Source organism: Lacerta agilis, chromosome 5 (assembly GCF_009819535.1).
Source record: "Lacerta agilis isolate rLacAgi1 chromosome 5, rLacAgi1.pri, whole genome shotgun sequence".
In the NCBI taxonomy this organism is placed as follows: Eukaryota; Metazoa; Chordata; class Lepidosauria; order Squamata; family Lacertidae; genus Lacerta; species Lacerta agilis.
In genome coordinates, this window is record NC_046316.1 from 63,687,316 (window position 1) to 63,710,474 (window position 23,159).

Sequence of the window (23,159 nt, forward strand, 5' to 3'; positions counted from 1 at the left end):
CAGTAATCAAAACATTAAAAGGGAAACTACATTTTAAAAGACATTTATTACAAGGCATGGTCTTCATGTGACAAGAGCTTGGCATAGTATCTAAGGAGTTCTACACAACAGAAATAGATACTTCAATGCATTTTACAGGTCTAACCCTACTTACTTGATCCAGCTTGCATATAAAACCAAGCTTCTTTCCACCATGAAGACTGCAGTAAATGAAGTTTAGGGAAAGAAATTTGGTCATTAAAAAAATTCAGTCAGACATCTCTTCATCCAAATTAATATCGGTAGTATCAATATCCTCCAGGTCTAAGTTATCCAAGTCTTCATCCAGCTCCAATAATGCCTGTGGCAGGAAGTACATAGAAGAAATGGCTTACTAAATACCATGCATCTATCATTGCTAAAGTACTACTTATTGTGAACTACTTATTTTATTTCTGCAAGTTGAAATGCTCCAGCTACTGCTTTTTAGTGATAATGGACTATCCTGCTATCACTATCCTAAACAACTATGGGCCTGCTAGATGTATTTGCTTGTTATAAAATACAGCCCCAAAATTGGTTATAATATGCAACTCTGATTTAAACCAATGTATAATCTGTATGTTGAAGGAAGAGGATGAGTAACTTGTTTCTGACTTCATAAAGAATTGTGAAACCTAGAACACATATCCAAACAGGGCCAATAACACTCTGAGCAATGGTGATTAAGGCAGTTTTAGAGGCTGCATAATGGGACAGTATTTACATTAATATCTAAAATATTACACATTCCACAAGCAGAAGTAAGTTTACCTAGGCAGTAGAGATGAGGGCGGGGTAAGGTTTGGTACAAGATTAAAACGAGGTTATTGGCAAGATTGGTTTTATCAAAGATATCCACTACCTCTGTGACACAAATATCAGTGACTGGCTTTGATACAAAGCATTGACAATGAGCTGCATCTGAATAAGGACTTCCTTGAGAAGTAGGTTTGCATGCTGATAGAACTACTTTAAGGTTGTATCCACTGCTGTCACACATATGAGAATGGACTTCTGCTCGCACAATGGGACTTCACTGTCTCCTACACACTTTCAATCTGCTTCAGGACTCTGGAGCAGAAATGGTAGAGTACAGGGAGATGGAGAGGAATGCAAGTCCTGTGGCACAAATGGAAACCTACTTGTGCAACACAGGATTCTGTCCTAAAGAACCAAAACCTAACAAGCTGAATGGCAGAATTCAAGTTTTTATGCAGCTAGGTTCAAGCCTATAACCTATGCCTTTAGCTGACAAGGTAAGGGGCAAAACCCAACACTAGTCATACTCTGGGCATGACTTAACTCCACTGACTTCAATGGATCTACTGTGAATATGACTAATCTTGGATATCACAAATACCTATCTTGCTGGAAAGAGTTAGGGAACGTAGGGAACGTTCAGTTTTGCAGTCCAATTTGATCATGGTGTATAAACACATTAGGGATATATGGGAGAAAGTTGAAGGAAGCATTCTTTTTAGCATGCACTCTGCAAAGCAAGCTCCATGTGCCCAAGTTAAGAACACCCATCCTAAACAAAATCTGATTGCAGCCAAGAGCATGCAGTAAGAATGTACTGTGATGTACTGATCAGAAATGTAAACAACTACTAAGCACAAGTTTCTATATCAAATTAGGAGGAGGAAATCAATCCAATGGCAAACTTTTCTAAATAGGTCAGATTAACATTTAGCCACACTCTGGAGAAAGTGTTATTCTCTCAAGAGCTCTCAAGCACAAATGTGATCTCGAAGGCTATGCTTCACAAGAAAAATGTAACGGGAAAGTGAGCGAAGTAGGGGAAATTGCAGAATGGAGTTAGCTTGTCACTGAATTGTTTTATGCAGAATGGAAATGTAATGGTAGAATTCTAGATTGTCTCACTCCCCAAAGATCTGCCTTTAATGTTCGTACATTGCAGAGGTAACTAACCAAGCTTAACCTCATGTGCCAGTTTATTACATGGGGGGAGATTTGCTATTGACAATCTTGAATCTAAAGCTCTGCTGACTTATTCTGTATTACTTGTAGAAAAATTCAAATTTTGAAACTTCCAATGACAGTTTGGAACAAGAGAAATATGGATTGCTATTGAGATTAGAACCTTCCCAGCTTTAGGATTTTTCATGTTGCACTTCAGCTTTTACCTTTTCATCTTTATTGTTTCAATTGGGTCCTTCCCTGCAACCGGAGGCACTATCACAGGCTTAGGAACTAGTTCTTCCTCTTCTGAATCCTTATGACGAAAAAGGAAATATTTAAATATTTGATAAGGCTCATATAAGGAAAAACTGGATCCCATTCTTAGGTTGCGTAACCCAAAGAAAGGGATTCAGCAAGAAAGCGTGTAATACTAGCCCTATACAAAAGCAAATTTGAGAGAAGGCAGCATATGGAAAGACTACCATTTTATTCCATTAAGATATTGTTCCTACAATCTTACCTATTGCCCTCAGAACTCCTGATCTAATTGACACTAGCCCTATTCAGACAACATACCAAATAATGACTTGGTTGTGACAAAAATAAATGCAACGAGCTACCCATCTTTCTAACACACACTCACAGGTAAGGAAACTTAAAATGTCTGGTCATATTTAAACATGTACAGCTTTGCCCTAACCACAGTTAACATATCAGGATCTGGATCCTCGTTTATTTGAACTAACTTTGGTTGGAACTAACCACAGCTGCACATAGTTAGATGTAATGGAAAACTGCAAAATGTTCAAACTGATCAAAGCTTTAAACTTCTGTCAGGTTGCTGGAGCAGAGCATTCAAGCCTGAGCATTCAATCTCATTACAAATAAACTATAGTTATTGTGACGTGACCAGGTCTCTCATTCCTGGAATGTGCAACTGCAACTGTTCGCCGTTCCTTTCTTACTACCCTTTCTTCCCACTTGCTCTCAAAATTTAGTCTAGAAGGACAATCTTATATGTTGTGAAGTATATGTGGATGGCCTCAAACAAAGTGATAAATAAGAAAACTAAGAATTGTGGGAGCTGTTGCTCGGGGCTATTTCAAAGTGCTGAAAGCAACTGTGATGGGAAGAAAATGCAGCAATGTTCAGGAAGACAACAGATTTATTCAGAACCAAAAATCAGGAAAACTGACAGCAACAGAATTATCTGCATGCGTCTAAGTGCCAATGCTATTCTTAACAGTTCCTATATTAAGGTAACATGGTATGAAAAGAACACAATACAGAGCAATCTCTTATCACCAAGTAAATGTAAAATATAAAGAAGATGGGCAATCGATATGGCTCAGTTTGTTTTTTTAAACAGTCCATAAAAAGCCACAGTCTACACGGTGGAAGTAAATATTTGAACATTTAGTGGAGATAACTCTTACTCCAGAATTTCATTACTCCTAACCTGCAATGCTTCCCCTCATTTTTGTGTGTGAAACCTTTAGCTTCTTCCAGTATGTTTCTCTCTTCATTTGGCTACCAAAGACAGAGAATATATCAAGTGAGTAAAGACTTTTGCCGACACTAAATAATTCTCAAGGTTGTGCAAGATTCTACATGAAATTGTTCATTGCTTGTATCTACTTACAGTGACTAGGGGATATTTATTGGCTGGCCGCAAATCAGTTTGTGTTGCCTTGATGTATTCTTCAGCAACAAAAGCTTCCTTTAATCCGGGGAACAAGTTTCATATTCTGTGGGATCGGCCAGCGATTCTGCAGCTTTCTGGTTGACTTTAGAGAGATTTTCTCTCCACAGTTTTACAACCCTATCGATGGAACAGATGGTCATTGCAAGCACCTCCGTTATAAGCAAAATATTTTTACAAAACACACACTAACACTTCAAAGTTACCTTGAAACTTGGCTCGGCAAATAGGTTCGTGCTAGGAAAGCAGCTTCTGGTAAGCGTCCGGTTTTAATCAACAGCTCAAGACAACTATCAAGCCTACAATGTACATTTAAAGAAAGTCACATTTTCATTTGTTTGGGTTTGGTTAATAAAACAAATAAAGCAAAAATAAAAGTAAAATCTAGTTTTTAAAATGTATCCATTACTGGAGTATAACACAAATGTGACAATAGTAGCCTAATAATATGAGGATTATGCTAATAGCAAACCATCGTGTTCAACATTACTGGCAATGTGGTTTTAAAAGCTAATGAATGTCTAATGCCCTGATCCTATGAAGCAACTGCATAGGATCAGGCATAAAGCTGCTAAGGTTTCTTAGAGGAAACAGGTTGTTCTCTTATACAATCTTGGCTGTGAATCCTGAAAGACCTGCTCCCTGCCTTGCAGGCCTTTTTCCACCTGGACTGGGAGGGCAAGACCCTGACTGACTCAAAGTGCAAAAGCTGAGGCTTCTGAATAGATTCTTGGACTGGGTTACTGTTTAGGGGCTTGGGGTGTTGCTGTTATTTATTAATTGTATCTTTATTTTAGACTACAATTTATGTGGGGAAACAGTTTGATTTGCTTGTGTACTTTTGTATTTTTTATGATTTATTTTGTTACATTTGTAATTATGTATTTTTTCATGTTGTAAGCTGCCTTGAGCATGGTTTTAACTATGTAAAAGCGGCATACAAATAAAATGATGTATGTATGTCTTATACTGGCACTGGCAAGCAGCTTTTGATGCTATTGTGCCAGACTTTCTCCCTGGGCCTTTTCGTGGTATATAGTTGTGTTATAAACAACGCAGGAAACATAATTAACACCACTGTTACATCCTGTAGACCATTCCTAGATTTCCCTGAAATCTAAGACAACCAAAACTAATAGATTGAGAGTATACAGGACTTTTGCATAAAGAGGTTCTGTTGCACAGACAATGGATAAACTCTGGGTTTTCTTTTTAAACAGCCTTCAATATTGGATCCTGTACACATGCACTTTTTTACTTTCCATCTCCGTCTTCCATTCTCTTGCACCCACACCCTTTCCCATGTCCATTTAAGTCATAATCCATTTTATTGTCTTTCCAATGCTGGCTCTCTCAAAATTAAAGGATTTCATTGACCTTCTTTCCCTGTTGGTTTCCATCCCCCTTCCTCTGTTTCAGGTACTTATTAATAACTTTTTATAAGTAATAATAATAATTTTTAACTGCCCACTCACTACTGCCATTTGTTCCTGGTTTCTTCTGATCAGCTGCTAACTCAGCTGTCTGAGCCAGCAGCAGCAGCAGAAAAAAAATTACAACTGCTGAGTGATTCAGAAAGCACTGTAAATCTGGGAAAGAAGAACTAATGCCAAAGCAATTTGGGGGCAGTTCTCTGCAGAAACAAGTCAAGTGCAACAGTAGGAAACCACACCAGCAAAATAAAATGATGATGATATCACCATCAAAAATTTGCCAAGGGGTGTGTGCATTCAGGGCCCACATAAAAGTTTGGGAATTAGCCACCCTATCATAGATGAGAGATTATTTGTTACTTACTTTCCTTGCAGGAAGTAGCTCATAAATGCGACATTGTTCTTCCCATTTTTCTGCCCCTTCAGCTTGTTCACCATGCTGGTATTTCCTGAAGCTGTGGCCAACAGCAGTAAGCCCCGTAGTCTTGTGCATGGTGCAGGCACTCTTGGGCAAGGCCAAACTGGCATTTACTGATAGCAAGCTCAGCCAGCTGCTTCCACTTCTGCTCAGACTGCATAAACAGAGCAATTCCACATCAGCCATGTTTGACATTGTTCTGAAGCCTATTCAGACTAAATTTAGCCCAGTTAGGTTTTTTATCTCTGCTTTCTCATTTATAATTCCTCACTTGAACTGAATGTTTCATTCAAAGCACACGGTCATGCCCTAAGAGGAAAAAGTTATTGCACTATTTTGACACCCAAGAACTATGGGTGCCTCTTCTAAAATTAACTCTTGGTTAGCCCACAGAAAACATCTCACTGCCCAGATCACCCTCAGTATTTTCAAACTATGCTCTGTAAACAAAAAAGTATGAACCTGGGTAGATCTTGAGACTATCCTAGTCATGTGGACTATCTTATACCACTGAAACATCATACTCCAGATAAGCAGCAAGACAGAAAATATATTTTAAAAAACACTTGAATTAAGCTGCTTGCTGCTGTCAAAATCTGGGGAAAACTATCTTGCTCTCACTTCAGCATTACAGACAGAGGTCTGTCAAATAATCTTGTTTAATGCTTTACAATAATATAAAATCAGGAACTCTTCTAGAACTTCAGTGGGCAATCAACATTTGCATAGATTCCCTTAAATTCAGTTCAGCCCTGACACTAAACAACCAGATTGACTTTGCACCCTTATTGTTGGGATCCATTTGTCTCGGGAGAAAATGGAAGAAAGCACCTTTGAGGGTAAAGTCAAACCACTGGAGAGTTACAGCACCTGCTGTGGCTGCAGAGACTGATACAGGAGATACATGTTTTATTGCAAGTGGGGCAGATGCATGTTCCATTTTGCTGCTACAGGTGGACCTTTATAGCCAAAACATTTCTTTCATAAGAGCCTATTCTTCTGCATCTTAACATGGACATTGGTAATTCCTCCTGTTTCTAAAATGGTGTCAGCATACCTCTGCTTCCACTGCAAGCTGATATGCAATCTTAAGTTCACCAAGCTGAAGAGCAAGCTCAAAGCGGTGTTCTGGGTCTGTAGATACTGCGAGGGCTTGCTGTTTGAAGCCCTGAAGATTATTTAAAAAAATTAAAAAGACATTAGTGAAGGAATCTTCTTAGCAAACCACATCACAAATTGAAACACAAACACATCCCTTTTATTCAAGCACAAAACAACACACCATGATTATTCACCTTGTATTTAAGAGCATTTAAGTGCCTAATAGATATGTCCACCCCTGCCAAATTAAATCAGCCATTTCCAATTCCAGTATGTTAATCTATATTATTGACCAAAGATTAATTTGATAGAATGTGACAAATGTTTTCACCTGCTTCTCAAGGAAGTGTGCAACTCTGGTCCTCTGTTCCTTTGGAATTGTGGGAAGAACTTTGTCAGCCATACTGAAGTCTCTCCTCATCACGGCAGTCTGATACTCTAGCACCGAGACTAGCAAGGAGTAACTCACTATGTTCAGTTCTTTGTCACCAAGGTAAAGTCTGTTGTCTTTGGGGATATATCCAAGTAAATACATTGTCCTTTAATGAAAGGGGATGGAGAGAGAAATGCATTCATTAGAATAACTTCAGTCCGAGAAATCATCTGGCACAGCAATCCTAATATGGAGCAAGAAACAGCAAAGTGGCAGTTGCACCACCACATCCCAAGCTCCACCAGCTGGGGAAGATGGGTGGGGTGGTTCTTCAGTACATTTAGTGCATCAGATCCTGGCTGGTGTAATAGAGAGGCACAAGGACCCAATTGGGATGCTTTGCTTTCCACTGCTGGTGGAACAACAGCTGGCAGCAGCTTTCTACTAGCATGGGCAATAGCAATGGTCTTACAACCACCAGCACTCCTGTTGGCCAGAAGGGAGCCATTAACACACCATCCTAACCTGCACTCCCCTAGCCATCAACATCACAGTCCTTAAGACTGCTGAATTATCAGGAAATTATGCAATTCACTTGAATTAAGCTGATATGCTAAGGATAGTGAGCCTCTATCAAACTGAGTACAGTGGTACCTTGGTACGAACTTAATCCGTTCCGGAAGTCCATTCTTCAACCAAAGCGTTCTTAAACCAAGGCGTTTTCCCATAGCAGGGGGACTCAATTTACAAATGGAACATACTCGACAGGAAGCAAAACATGTTCTGCTCCAAGGCAAAGTTCACAAACCAAAACACCTACTTCAGGTTTGCAGCATTCTTAAGTTCATAAACTAAGCTATTCTTAAACCAAGGTACCACTGTATACTGAGGTACAGAAACTCCCCACCTCAACTCAAATGAGTTTTATTTCTGAAACTCTTCCATTTCCTTAAGTAGCAACACACTGGAGATAACAGCAGTGACAGGTAGGAGGAATTTATGGCTTAGCGCAAATATGAAGAACCTTTGGCCCTCCAGATGTTACTGAACTAAAACTCCTATCATCCCTGGCCATTGTCTGTGCTTGCCGGGGCTGCTGGGAGTTGTAGTTCAACAATGCCTAGAGGGCCACATCTGGCTTAGTATGTGATCTTAAAGTTTAGCCCACACCTGGCTTAGTGCCATATCTGAAAGACAAAGAATCTTCAAGAAGCAGGTTGCATGGGCAACACAAAAGCTACGCTGCTGGAGCATCCCACAGTCAGATTTACACTCTACATAGCTCCTTTCTTAAGGACCACATTTCTGCCCATCAATGGAACAGTAATTACTTCTTGTCACAGAACTCTACTCAATGTGCATTGAACTATCAAAGAAATAGAACATGCTACACTTAATAGTAATTTCATATCTTACTTCACTAAATCTTTATTAGGCATTACAAATATAGGCCATCATAAAACCTCCATATAGAAAATTGTAAAATATATGCGAATAAGCAGAATAATTTCGTATCAATTAGAACTATATCTGATGAATAGATGAACACTCACCGGTCCAAATGTGCAATGGTGACGATTTCTCCTCCAACATAGTAGTTCAGCCTGTTCACAGAACTGGTAAATAAAACAGTCGCCTACCCACAACCCCGTTTTCACAATCTCTTGAATTTCACCAAGAACCTGGAGGAACAAAGGTGTTTAGGTTTAGGACAATTTTGTTTACTGAACTCTCCATAGGCACTGGGTCCATTAAAAGAGTATAGTTATATAAGTGGGTCAACTCCATAGGCTTAGTGATGAAGAGTCAAAAAACCTCTTCTACAAACACAGATAAAATTTTAAAAAGTTCAAATTCCCTATTCACCACAGTTCCCTTAGTAGTGGGATATGGTACAAGAAGTTCCATGTGACATATATGTACAAAGTAGCTTAATGATGTTTTAAAATCCAACAGAACAAGGTTCATTCACTAACTTTGTTGTCAACAAAATATTCTGAACCAGGAATGTGACCTTCCAGCTATTTTTGGACTCCCATTAAGTTTAGCCAGCATGGCCAATGGTCAGAATGATAGGAGCTGGAGTCCAACATCTGGAGTGTCACAGGATCCCCAGCCTTGCTCTATACAGATCAAGACAGCTGTAAGATTCATATTTACACGAAGCCTTATTAACATCTTAATATGGTTCCCTTGCTGCTAATGTTTAGGAGAACAATTAAATTGTTTCTTTTTCAATTAGGCTTTAGAGCCCTCATAAGTATTTAGGCTGCTATCATGTTATATTGTATTATATTGTCTATTGTATATCATTTTACACTGTTTTTGTTTTATTGTATACCACTTTGATTTCCTTAGAGAAAACAGGATCTAATGATTTAAAATGGCCATGTGTGTCCCAAAGCTAATCTTCCAAGTCAATCCATCTTGTCAGTTTCCACATTCTCCTTATATCACATGATAGATAGATGTTTATTCGGCATTTGCGCCCATCTTACAATACAAAACAGAACAAACAGAACAAACAAAGGAGAATCAAATAAAACAACGGCACCGTACAAGCCGCAAATAAAAACACAACTCACAAGGACCAATATTAACATTTCCATAAAAGCATATCTCAGAGAATTTTTAAAAAAGTTAAAAATTTAAGCATAAAACTAAAATCAGTGACTAATTTCGTTTTGGAAAACATATTTGTAATTTCATTAATCAGCTAACATCCATTTCGTCTCTTATACGCAATAACAGCTGTTAGGAATCTAGCAACCTGTAGGGTTATGTAAGGGTCCACATCTTGAAGAACCCAAGCAAGACATAGGTCAACTGGCTTATCCGCAATAGACTGAATTATCGGATTTAATATACTGGCACGGATCGAACTGTACATAGGGCAATTGAACATTACATGCTGTAGAGATTCAATTGATTTATTTTCACAAGCACACATGGGGGAAACTTGGCCCTTAGTAAATCTGTGACTCAGCACGTTTGATGGGAAAGCATTAAACCTAGCTTTAATGAAGGCGTATCGATGAGAAGCAACCGTGAGAGATGTTAAATAAGATGGAACTTGGTAAATAGGGGTAATGCCAATATTTAACGGTGAACAAACTCCCCCCAGTTAAGAGATTTTGATATAGCTCCACATCTTCCAGACTTTGATTTATGCACCTTTTGCCGCTGTAAGATCCAATTTGAGCAATTCAGAAGGAGAAATCTCATAAGCCAGCAATTTGGCATGGATTTTCCAGTCCACACATTTGTGAAATCATCCCGCCACATGCATTGAATAAGATAGTGGTTCGGGAGTTTATGCCAAAGGGTTAGCCAATAAATCAAAACTCGCCTCCACAAAACTGACTCAACTGAGGGGATCTTCATTTCTAAGCGAATGGCTGCATTACTTACGCATGATGGTAGTTTTAATAGTTGGCGTAAGAATTGGCTTTGGACTGACTCTAAAGGTGCAAGATTTGCAAAAGCAGCCCATAATGGGGCAGCGTAAGCCATTGTGGCCATCACTTTAATGCTGTACACTTTCAGAGCTGCAGGAACGTATAAGGCCCCCTCAGAAAAGAAAAAACGGAGGAGAGAGTGAGTCAGGGCTTTTGTCTTATTGTATAAGTATTCGACTTGTGATTTCCACCCCATATTGTACTGAAAATAAATTCCTAAATATTTGAATTTATACACTTGTTCAATTTTCGTTCCCTCCAGTTTCCACGGATAGAGTTTCCGACTCCTTGAAAATATCACTTTAGACTTGGAATGATTAATAGACAGGTGATTTAAATGGCAGTAGGTCACAAGAATCTTTAGTGCCCTCCTTAAACCCACTCTAGAGTAGGAGTAGCACCGCATCGTCTGCGTAAAGAAGTAATGGACAGCGATAATCTGCTATACGCGGGGCGTGATAAATTTGTGTGCGTCGGCTAGGGGGTTCCTCATATCGCTGATAAATAAGTTAAAAAGTAATGGCGCTAGAATGCAACCCTGGCGTACTCCCCTATTTATTGGCACAGGCTTAGTTAGATCACCAGCAGGTGTTAGTCTCACCCTGGCCACGGACCCGTCATGAAGTTGGGAAATAAGCCACAGAAGCCTTTTATCTATACCCCAACAGGCAAGTTTATCCCAGAGTATTTTTCTCGGGATACTGTCGAACGCTGCCTTCAAGTCTATGAACGCAGCGCATAGTTGGCCCCGTCGGGGTGTCGAATATTTCTGGGCTAAATGATAAAGAACAATTGCCTGATCTGTTGTGGATCGGTTTTCTAAAACCAGCTTGTTCGTGGCCAATCAAGTTAGCCTCATCAGACCACTTTGTCAACCTTACCAACAGAAAACGGGCATATATTTTCCCAATGATGGATAACAAACTAATGTTTCTGTAATTCCCTGGGTCACCGGGGGGGCCTTTTTATAGATAGGGATTATAATGGCCTCCTTCCACATTGCTGGTATTGAGCCAGTGGCATTTATTGCATCAAAGGTTTTAGCTAATATCCCTGCCCACCATACAGAATGAAGCTTTATAGCCTCAGCCGGAACCAGATCCGGCCCAGGGGCCTTACCAGTTTTCAACTGAGCTATCAATTCAAGAATTTCGGCAGGGTCAGTATTTGGCCAAACAGGAAGGGGACTAAAGGAAGGACCCAAGTGAGTGGCTGGAGTCTCTGCCACGGAGAAATACTTTCTCAGGAACTGTTCCCACGTAGGGGCCGGAATAACCGTCAAGGGATATTTCCTCGTTCTTCTATTTATTAAGGACCAAAATTTTCGGGAATTATGAGATTTTGAGGCAGCAATTATCGTCTGCCAGCGATTTAATTGCCACTCCCGTTTGGCCGTTTTCTGGGCCTGTTTATGCCATTTTGGCCTTGGGGTAGGCTGGAGGTAAGGTAGAAGCACCAGAAAGTTTATAGTCCTTATATAGTACGTAGCTGGAGTCTGGCTTGTTTACAGGAAGAGTTAAACCAAGGGGCGCCAAGTTTAAAATCCTTATTAACTCTATGCACAGATGAATTAAAAAAGCAAGTTAAAACTGCTGTCAGGCAGGAGAAAAGACTCAAACACTTGACAGGGTCATGCGTGGCTAATCCTATGTCCGGCTGGACCCCTGGCAGTTTTTTAATAAAATCCGCATATCTTTGGGCGAGGGCGGGAGACCATTTAGTCCCCCTTATTTTAGTAGTCGACTCCTCGTTCACCCAGATTGGATGGGAACGCTCAATCAGCTGCCAGTCAACACATAACTTGGCTATCAGAGGTAGATGGTCACTGAATTGAGCGTTATCAATTTTGAAGAAGGTAACATTCAGAAATAGATCCCGAGAAACCAATACGTAATCTAGGACACTATTTGATTTTAGTCCCAGATGGGTAAATTCTCCCGGTATATCAGGAGGACATCTGCCATTTAATATTATTAAATTAAGGCGTATGGCCATCTGATAAAGCATCACTCCTGCCGCATTAACTTTTGCATCCTTAGAAATTCTAGGGGGATATGATCTAAATCATAGTTTTGAGAGCCGGGGTCAACCCACCATTTGGATTTTATAAGAGCCTCCCGATTTGAGGCTATCCGGGCATTAAAATCACCTCCTAATAGATGGAACATTTGGAAACTTGAGATAACTGGAGAGTAAAAAATCTTCTAGGGATTCCCATCTAGAAGTAAGTTCAGCAATTAACCCTCCTGGAGGGAAATAGACATTTGTAATCAATAAGGAAAACTTTTCTCCAGAGATCAGCCCAGTAAGGGCATAAGGCGGTAAGGCGTACACAAGGGAGAGTTTCGCCCGCAATTTAAGGGAAATGCCGATTATAAGGCCTCCTTTAGGACGGCCACCATTCGGTGAAGGGCTGGCAGGTAGAAATATAAGCTCGAAACCATTTATCACAATTTCCTCCTCCACCCAGGTTTCTTGTAGTAAAATGATAGGGAAAGAATTAATATATTTTTGGAATTCTGGGTCTGATATTTTACTTTTCCATCCCGCAATGTTCCAACTTAATATTGAAGGCTGAGAATTCCTAGCTCTTTCGGTTAACTGTCATTTGGAAGGTTGGCTCAAATTTAATACAGAAAGGGTGGAGCAGCAAAAAAATCAGTTATTTTCCTCTGATGAAAACCCCCCCGCAGAGGCTGTATTAGAGGAATTGCAAGATTGTCTGGCTGTTGATCCTGGCCACTTGTTCTGCTAGGGGTGGATCCTCGGGCGGAAGAGGCCGCCTTTTCCAAAAAAGTTTGGTGGACTGACATGTGCAACCCAACTAGCTCGGCAGATGTTTGTCCTCTCCGGGGCTACTGCTACTGGTCTTTTGGACTACTTGATTTATATGACCTGTTGGATCTTCAGTGAATTCTGTCTCTGGTCTTGCTGTTAAGTCTGTAATTCTCTGCAATGAAGAATAAGACTGGAAGAGTGGACTATTTGGGAGAGTTGGCAAAGACATCTGTAAAGGCATCCTCCAGGAGTTGGAACAAGTTGCATCCGGTGCATTAGGAAGTTCAAGGACCGGGATAGAAGGATGTGTGGGTAGTGAGTTAGTAGGAGTTATCACATGGCTAGTCAACAGCAGTATAAATGGTTTAAAGACAGAATCAGATCCAAAAAGCCTATTAATCATTAAGTGTAATTACCTCAAAGGCATCTTCAATGCCATCTTCAGTGACTCCCTCATGTGTCTCTTGGGCTGCAACTTTTTCAGAAAGGTACTTTAGAATGAAGAAAGATTCTTCAGTGGCTATGCAGACGAGCTCACCAGAGTCAGACCAGAAAATCTACATCAAAACAATGCAATAACCTTTAAGCTTTGGGCTCTGATTAGAAGAAAAATTAAGCCTATTGTGGCACCAAAAGAGATAGAGCACACTAGTTTTAAGACTCAGAAAGTTTCAAAATTAACAGCAGCTGACCTTGCAAGGTGAGCTTTAATTAATCAGCAAGTTGCATTTGGAACAAAACTCACATGTTTGGGCTGGATTTCAATTCTGCGTATCAATTCTGTATTTTCCCAGTCGTAAAATGCCAGGCCATTGACAGATCGGACACCAAGTAAAAACCGCCATAGATACCTTCAGGGGACACAAGCAGAAGAAATTAGAATCTTTCTAGACATTGTTTAAAACTAGCTAAGATGGGTACAGAATTTAAAATGCATAACATGCCTTCTGCTCCAAAGTCAGGTTTAAAAGACTTCTTCTCTTTGAAGTTTTTAAATATCTTGACACTGCTGTTGCTTTCCCTGATTGCATACCTGCACACAAACAAAAGAAGAAGAAGAAAGAGAAGAGTTTGGATTTGATATCCCGCTTTATCACTACCCGAAGGAGTCTCAAAGCGGCTAACATTCTCCTTTCCCTTCCTCCCCCACAACAAACACTCTGTGAGGTGAGTGGGGCTGAGAGACTTCAGAGAAGTGTGACTAGCCCAAGGTCACCCAGCAGCTGCATGTGGAGGAGCGGAGACGCGAACCCGGTTCCCCAGATAACGAGTCTACCGCTCTTAACCACTACACCACACTGGCTCTCAAAAGATTTCAGTAGAACCAAGCTCTTATTCAGCAAGATTAACAAGGTCAGGAGCAGTCAATACTAGGCACACTGGCCATATAGATCTAGCCAATGTTCTCTTGCAGACTTGCATAGACAGGTTATTCCCCTTTTGCCAAAACAGCTGTGAAAGGACGGCTGGAGTAAGGCTTAAATTGACTGGATGCAGTCCACAGGCCATGTGGCCTTGCCTCCAACTAGGCCATAAACTGAATTGGGATGCAGCCACTACAATAATTGTTGGTTGCACATATTATATTTCATCAGACCAAAAAGCTATGCAAAGACAATTGCTGTTCATAGTCCAAAACAAAGCGTCATAATATTAAATGAAATGTTAAGGTTAAACAAAGCACAAAGGACTTACTCTGAAGAATCATGTGCCCATGCAAACTCCTGAGCAGAACCAAAACTTTTGTTTCTCAATGCCATAGCTGTGTAAATGATGTATTCACCATCCCCACACACTACTACAAACCTGTAAGATAGTAAAAACAAAAGAAATGTAAATTACAGTATGCAAGGAAGGTTTGTGTAAGACTTGTAAAACTCAGAAAAGCATGATTAGAAAGATACACACATACAATGTCTCTGGTCCTAATTTAAAATTAATGAACGGGTTTAAGCTTTTATCTTCGGAAAAAAAATCTCTTACCGCCCATTGGGATTGTGCTGAATAGTCTGAGGATATATTTCACAGCTGCCCATATCTTTCACAGCAAGTGGCAGTCTCTCTCCTCTTTTTGATTTCAGCATCCCCCATTGCTTTCAGATTAGCTTGCTGAATTTCTGAATGCTTAGCCCAAATTATCTTGCCATTAGCATCCATTGACATGGCTGGCTCTTCACGGCCAAGCTAGCAAGGAAGGAAGCATGAGGAGAGTAGAAGTATGTATACAACTCAATGTAACTAATAAACCAATTTGCTTTAAAACATTTTGATGTTGACAACCAACAGTAAAGTCTCCAAGGCGGTATTACAAATAAGACTGGTGTCCTCTGGACTGACCCCAATTATTAAATAAAAACATGCCAAGTAATTATTCCACTAGTGGACATCCAGCACAGTTAAATATTTTCTAAGGCACATACCTTAACAATGATGCTACCTTCATCATATCCCAGAGCCACATTATTTGATCCTCTCAGGCTTGCCACACCACACCCTTTCCATGCCATAGTTCAGAGTACTTTCCAAACGGTAAGTGCTTGAATGCCAAATCCGAACAGTTCCTATGCAATGGCAAAGTTATTGCATTCAGCATTACTTAGATACTTCAAAGGGGGGAGGAACCCAACCCCCAATCATGATTATTAATACACTGTTTCATACCCTGTGCATAACTGGGTTACATAAAGGACAAAGAATAAAACTATAAAATAAAATGCAACAAATACGTAAACTGTACAAATCACCTAAATACATAAAGGAGCAGAATCATAATTAAGTAAAGAACAAAAGCCTCATCAAAAACGTTTCTGAAGATTTATGTTTCCATTGTCCACAAAAAGGCAAGCAGGTATTGGGCTAGGTGATTCCACATGTGTGGTGCCGTACCTGAAAAAGCTCTCTATCCTGTGCTCCCCTGCAGGAAAACATAGCAGGATAGCACCAGCACTTTGAACTGGACCCAGAAAAAAAAATAATCAATAAAACTGGCACAATTGCCCTCTCCAGGTGTTTGTAAACTGTGTACAAGACATTGCGGGGGGGGGGGTACAGGAGCTGTGAGGACGAGAACACTGCATCCACCGCCCCTCAGTCTTCTGTTGCCTTCCAAGAGTTGGGGGGGGGGCATCTTCTGGAGTGGGAAGGCTCCCTTGTACTTTTACAACTGTGTAGATAACCATCACGTGTGCAGAAGGTTCCCTGCTTCAGACAACGGTCCTCCAATTTGTGGAGGGCATAAAAAATGATGAGGGGATGTGTGGTTCTAGCAGCACCCCCTTTTTCGTTTAAATGACTTCCAAATGCCTGAACCTGATTATCATCATAGTTACTGCAGTCCCAGTTAGAAGTAACTGCTGCATTTTGAACCATCTGTAGCTTCTGTACATTTTTCAAGGCAGTCTAACAAGAAATACATTAGAGAAGTCCCAGGGATGTTGCCATAGCATGAATGACTGTGGCCAGGTCTGCCTTCTCCAGCCTTTATATAAAAGATAACTATTTTCCAATCAGAGCATTAAGCATTTGTTTATCATTTCTCAGACATTTCTAACTGAGAAGAATTTAAATCTGTACACTGGAAATATCACTCATGGAACAATTCTACCCTTTTGCATTTGTGTTTATTTGTAATTATACCCCTTTTAAGCCTTCGTGCTTATTAAAACTCAACACCCACGGCCTCTAGGTATATTTCACTTTTGTTTACAATGCTCCTCCAATAAAGGAGCTGTAAATGAAAACAGTTCACAAGGAAACCCATTAACAAGACTACACTTCGCTCTGCAACCCATCTATACAAACTATAACAGGACTATTTCTAATTGTCTCGAGTGATTTGTAAGCATCTGAAAGAATAAAATGCTTATGGCTCATGTCAAGCTTTGGTGAGATGTTAAGTTCTCACTGCTACAGGAAAACCCCATAGGAAAAAAACTGACACTCTAAAAATAATTGAGAAATGGTTGAATTACCATCTTCAGAGCCTGTGATGATGATGGGAAGCTCAGGGTGGAAACTAACGCAGGACACATTTTGTGCGTGACCCTCAAGAGTTTGCACACATGTTTTATTCTGCAAAGGGGAGAAAAAAAGAAGCTGTGGATAGCACTCTTTAACATATGATAAATGTTATAAACTATAAAATTGAATGAGTTTCAAAGTACCTAACTAGACCTTTCTGATGATGATGACAACAACAACTTTATTATTTATATGCCACCCATCTAACCGGGTTGCCCCAGCCACTCTGGGCGGTTTCCAGCAAAATAATAATATTCAACTGAATACGGCCAATGACAAAAATATTCATATACCAGATTTAAAAAACAAAAAAACACAAACCATAACATTTTGCTTTTTCAATATTATCCAAATAAAGTATAGGAATAGTAGGGCACAACATACCTGATAGTCCCAGATCTTTACAAGGCGGTCATCAGCTCCTGAAATTAGGTATGGCTTATCACCTCCACTGTAGTAATCAATGCAATTTACGCCTTTCTCATGGCCTTCCAAAGTGAAGTTGGGTGACGAAGAACCAAGCTGCCACACCTTGCAAGAATATGAAATTGATTGGTGACTGGGTCTAATGAAAACCTGGAAGACCTTTTCAAACTTTCACATATCACTATTGGCTAATTTCATGTCTTTAGAACAGAAACAAAGGGAGCAGTATATTTAGAAGCCTGTGTTAAATCCTGGGGTAGATTTTGTCCCAACCGAATTCTGTGTGACACATAACCCCTAGGATAAGCAGATCAAAAGTGAAACCCAGGGTCACAGTATTTTGAGCACAATCTACACTACAAGTGTATCATGTGCACCAACCTTTGTATTGGGTGCATAATACTGGTGCAGATAAATAAAAAAAACTTCCCAGAGTATTAAAATGACTCAAAATACAGTTTATGCTATATCCTCCAAGCAGCTGTTAGGCACCTACAATATAAGAAGAGTATTTCACTTTAAATTTAAAATTATGATTTTCAAGTAAGAAATCAATCTACCTTGATTGTTCTGTCCAAGGAGGCACTAGCAAACTGATTATTATCCTTAGGATTTATGACAATCTGCATCACATAATGAGTGTGCCCTTCAAACACTTGAGAACAGGACCATTTTTTATCCCAGTCCCACAGCTTAATAAGCATGTCATCTAGGAGAGAGAGAAAAAATACCTTCCATTATGCACTTCATAAGCACCAAAGGGAAATAAAAATAGTGATAACCTAATACTATTTTCTTTTGTTTCCCTGAACATCTACCTGAAGAGTTCAATATGGCTGAAAAGCTTATCTTTACAAAATCACTTTTCAAGAGTCTACTCATTCTAGTGATATCAAATTTGCAGTAACCTGTTTAGCAGTCCCACTCTCCTCTTTAATATGAAATATGCCAGCAGGACAACATCATGCCTAAGTGCCATTGCTCTGACAGCGCTCCCTTCCTCTTTTCCCTAGACATAACCTGGCAGAGGGTGTTTCACTCTGATCCTACCTGGCCCCCCAAAAAAGGTTCACAGCTAAGCCCCCCCCCAAACTACTGTTATATTCAGATGTGCCATAGGAAAGCATACATTGTTTCTCTTTCAGATATTGAGTTGATGCTGTTTGGTCAAGTTTTATTCTTAATAAAATGCTTCTATGATATATTCTTTCTAGAGCATGGATGGGAAATCTGGTCCACCAGATGTTGTTGAGGTGCAATTCCCATCACAGCTACCTTTGGTCATGCTAGCTGGGGTTGATGGGAGTTGAAGGCAAGCAAAATGTAGAGGGCCCCAGTTTTGCATCCCCATAATGAGTTTTATGTTGCATAGATATGCATCATCACCATTAGCAGCAGCAGCATACATTTAAATTCTTTGAAGTTTGACTACATCCTACCACAGTGAACTGGGTAACTGAATACAGATGCTGAGAAAAATAAATACTTATGTTTTGTAAGAAGAAACTGGGTTTATGTTAAAATGGACTAGCATATAATGCAAACAAAGATCTGGGGCACCGAAGATATAAAACAACATAAATAGGAAGACTATGAGACAATAAGCCAGCTAATATGGATCTAGTTCTAAATCAGGGATGACTAACCTGTGGCCATCCAGATGCTGCAGCACTACAACTCCCAACAGCCACAACCAGCACGGACAACAGTTGTGCAATTATAAGTTGGCAACATCTGGACGCTAAAGTTTTGTCAACCCTGTTCTATAGCTTCCAGTAGGATTCTGCAGCAATCTTGTTACAAGTTCTGCAGTCGCTAAAATATGTTGCTACTTCAAGGAGGTACGCAGCTTATTTCCTTACAAAATTCTAAAGATGCTGCTAAAAGACTAATCATTAAATAACATTTAGTAATAAAATTAAACTCTTACCACTGCTAGTTAGAATGAAAGGTTTGTGTAGGATGCACAGCAATGCAGCGGATATAATCTGAGTGTGCTTCAAACATGTGAACCCTTTCCAAAGTGTTGTAGTTGAAAACCCGAATCTGCATGTCATCCTATGAGAAAAACCCAACAAAAATCAGCTTCTCTATAAATGAAAACTGAATTTCCACTTCCAAATTAAGGGTTGTATCTAATGCTGCCATTCTGCTTGTGCAACAGACTATTTGTGCAGTGGAGCTTTCCCTTCTCTCCTCTGTGTCCCACCCATGCACTCTCAAAACCTGCTCCAAAGAGTTGGGGGACTCTCTAGATCAGATTTCGGGAAGTGAAGGGACAGGAGAAGAAAGGGAAGTCTCACTGTGTGAATGGAACACAACTCACAATTTTATTGGTTTTGATCTTGCATTGTTTTTATTAAACTTGTTTCTAGGCTTCCCTCATACAGAAAGATACATTTTAAAAATAAAAAGGTAACCTTTAGCATCATTTGCATATCTTTTAGTGCAGAGATGGGAAAACAACTAGTCCTCATTGTTGCTGAACTACAGTTCTCATCATGCATGACCACTCGTCATGCTGAGTGGGCCTGATGGGAGCTGAAGCCCAACAACAACTGCAAGACCACAGGTCTGCTTTAGTGGACTGTATACCTATATTTTGCTAATATAGCACCTTGTAAAGGTAAAGGTAAAGGGACCCCTGACCATTAGGTCCAGTTGTGTCCAACTCTGGGGTTGCGGCGCTCATCCCGTTACTGGCCGAGGGAGCCAGCGTACAGCTTCTGGGTCATGTGGCCAGCATGACAAAGCCGCTTCTGGCGAACCAGAGCAGCACACGGAAATGCTGTTACCTTCCCGCCGGAGTACCTATTTATCTACTTGCGCTTTGATGTGCTTTCAAACTGCTAGGTGGGCAGGAGCTAGGACCAAGCAACGGAATTCACCCCGTCGCCTTGTACCACACAGTATATCTCTTTTAAAAATCATCAACCATCCTCAGCCCATAAGGTTCCTCTGCAATTAAATTTGCAATTCAAAATTTATTACCTCTTAAATAAGCTTCTTTTCAAGAAGCAAACCTCTAATTGATTAGTAGCTTCAAGGTTCCAAAATAAACAACAAAACATGCTTAGTGAAAGAAGTTAACTTACAGCTCCTGTGACAACCCAGTTTTTTCTTGCCACAAATTTAGATGCTCTCACTGGTAGGTCACATACTTCAAAAGTCTTCACTAATGTCTGAAAACAAAGTTTACATTTTATGTTAACTTTTATTCATGAAAAAACGCTTTTTAAAAATCTCTTCAGCTATTCAGAGAGATTTTTTCAACTGTCGGAACCTGATGGACAATATTCTAGAAACAAAAATAAGTTACAAAAGTTACATAAATAAGTTGCAAAATGTTTCTAATGCTTTATAAACTTAATATTCTTAGGAAAATAAATACACCACACAGTTCATGTCCTTGAGTGGGGGAAGGGTCTTAATCTGATTACATACCACAATCCCAATCAAATTCAGGGGACCCTGTGACTTCATAAAACCCAAGCAGTCCTGATCTCAAATCTCCCCAATCACATTTAATTGGGCCCTAACATCAATAATTATTTTACAACTTTTCACTGAACGTATTTCATATCACACATTACCTGTGTTTCATGGTTCCAAACACAGACACTACCGTTGTAAAGGCTAGCTAACATCCATGGCTCTGTGGGATGCAAGTCCACACTCTTCACTCGATCAGATCGAGCTGTTAGCTTACGCTTTATGTCAAGTCGAAGAGGCTAAATAGCAGAATATAATGAGGCTGTTACAAACACATACAAAGCTGGTTAAATATATTTAATATACTGAAATACTGAAAGAAATTGGACAGGACCTAAACAGCCAGTCATATTTACGTAAGTGTTTCACACTAGCCTGACTGAAATAAACCTATTTGTTCCCTTACAGACTGTTTTCTGGGATGGCCCAAAGATTTAGTTTAGCCCAGGCCATACTAAAATCAGTTATGAAACATTATTGTGAAAAATAACACGCATTCATCATATACCTAGACTGAGAATTTTGACAATGTGAGAGGATTTCAGATATGAAAGAACAGTTTGGGACGAAATTATACTGTTACAATTTTCACAAAAAGTGACACAGATAAAAGAGCATGTTCATGCCCTTTGTGCACAGCCCTTTTTTGGCAAGTGTATTTTGGCAAGTGTAATAGAAGTACTAGGTAATATTTTTTTAAAAAAAACTAATACCCCATTAGTATATACAAACATCCAGGAAAATCCCAGGTCACTCACAAAGCACACTGCATGCCTTTGACTCCAGGTGCTTCCAGTTAAAAGCATATAAATCAACAGAATCCTAAGGAGCTGCTGCTAGTAAAAGTTGGCAGTACTGGGCTAAATGGATCACAGATCTGTCTCTATAACTGTCATTTTTATTATACTGCTTCGATCAAATCTCACACCCTCTTGGATACATTTAAGCTAATCTATTTATACAATTCATAAAACCCAGAAATGTGCAAGCTTACTTTCACCCTCCATTTGTCTTCAACTCCAACTTCCATGAGCCCCAGCCAGCAAGGCTAACGGGATGGGAGTTGCAGGCAATGCTTTTTGGGGGGTGGGTGGGATGCAGGGATATGCATACCCCTAAACATTTTGTGAATCAAAGTTTGGCCTCATTGAGGGGCAGTATTTCAATATGTGTAGGAAAATGAGAGCACCAATAAACATTTTTTAAGAACCCCCCCCCAAAAAAAACCACTGGTTGCCTGCCTTTCACACATCATCAGATGAGAACAGGCTGTCAGCTGGTAAGTGGTGGCCAGGAGAAGAATTTGCCATTTTCAATTGAGCAAATGCTTTCATTGAACCATCAACCATCACTCGGACCCCACCCCCCCCCCCAATATCTCTTCCATCACCACCAGTGCAGATGCTACTTGTGAATATAAGGAGCACTGGAAAAAAGGGAGCCTACACACAACCATGGGTTCCAATGGGGAGCTGGCTGTGAGCTTTGCGCTGCACAACACAAAATATGCAGGCAGTTTTTGATAGAGGTAAATCCGCTCAGAGCTTCAGGAGAGGCAGCAACAGCACAGGTACCACCTCGTCCCCCCCCCCCCACAATAATCAAAGCAGGCAGAAATCAGCAGGTGAGACTTCTCCAGTTAAGGCGCCTCCATGCCGGGAAACACTTCACCTGCTGGATTTCTGCCTGCTGTGCGGCTTAAAAAGACAGGGAATCCTTAGCCCCGCCGGCTCCTTCGCCCCTCCGGGCGCCTGGCAGGCCTTTTCTCTCCCCGGTTCCAGCGGCGCCTGCTCCTCCCCACCCACCAAGCCCACTTCCCTGGCAGAAACAGCCGGCCTCCTGCCTTTGGGCCCCGCTGCCGTCGCCCCCTCCTCGCCCAGCTCACCATGGCTCTGGCTCATGCAGTCCGGGCTGCGGCCACCGACGCTCCCGTTCTCCCTCACAGCCCAATTCACCGACGTGGAGCTTCCGGCTGCGGCGGTTCCCGCGAGAAGCCGGAAAGCAACGCGAGAGC

At 40.5% G+C, this 23,159-nt stretch overlaps 1 protein-coding gene across 1 annotated transcript; it reads right to left on the reverse strand.

The window, feature by feature from the left end:
* Window positions 1-27: 27 nt before the first annotated feature.
* COPB2 (COPI coat complex subunit beta 2) lies at window positions 28-23,159 on the reverse strand. Its single transcript, XM_033150233.1, is given in 29 exon segments — window positions 28-340; window positions 2,169-2,180; window positions 2,183-2,257; window positions 3,397-3,474; window positions 3,587-3,687; window positions 3,690-3,766; window positions 3,853-3,945; window positions 5,444-5,558; window positions 5,561-5,651; window positions 6,555-6,665; window positions 6,930-7,137; window positions 8,525-8,590; window positions 8,592-8,653; window positions 13,624-13,764; window positions 13,953-14,058; window positions 14,148-14,240; window positions 14,903-15,013; window positions 15,191-15,273; window positions 15,275-15,391; window positions 15,628-15,691; window positions 15,693-15,768; window positions 17,179-17,278; window positions 17,612-17,758; window positions 18,214-18,362; window positions 19,584-19,605; window positions 19,607-19,711; window positions 20,749-20,835; window positions 21,247-21,384; window positions 23,031-23,159. Coding segments are annotated over 29 exon segments (2,724 nt in total). The 5' UTR covers window positions 23,034-23,159; the 3' UTR covers window positions 28-247.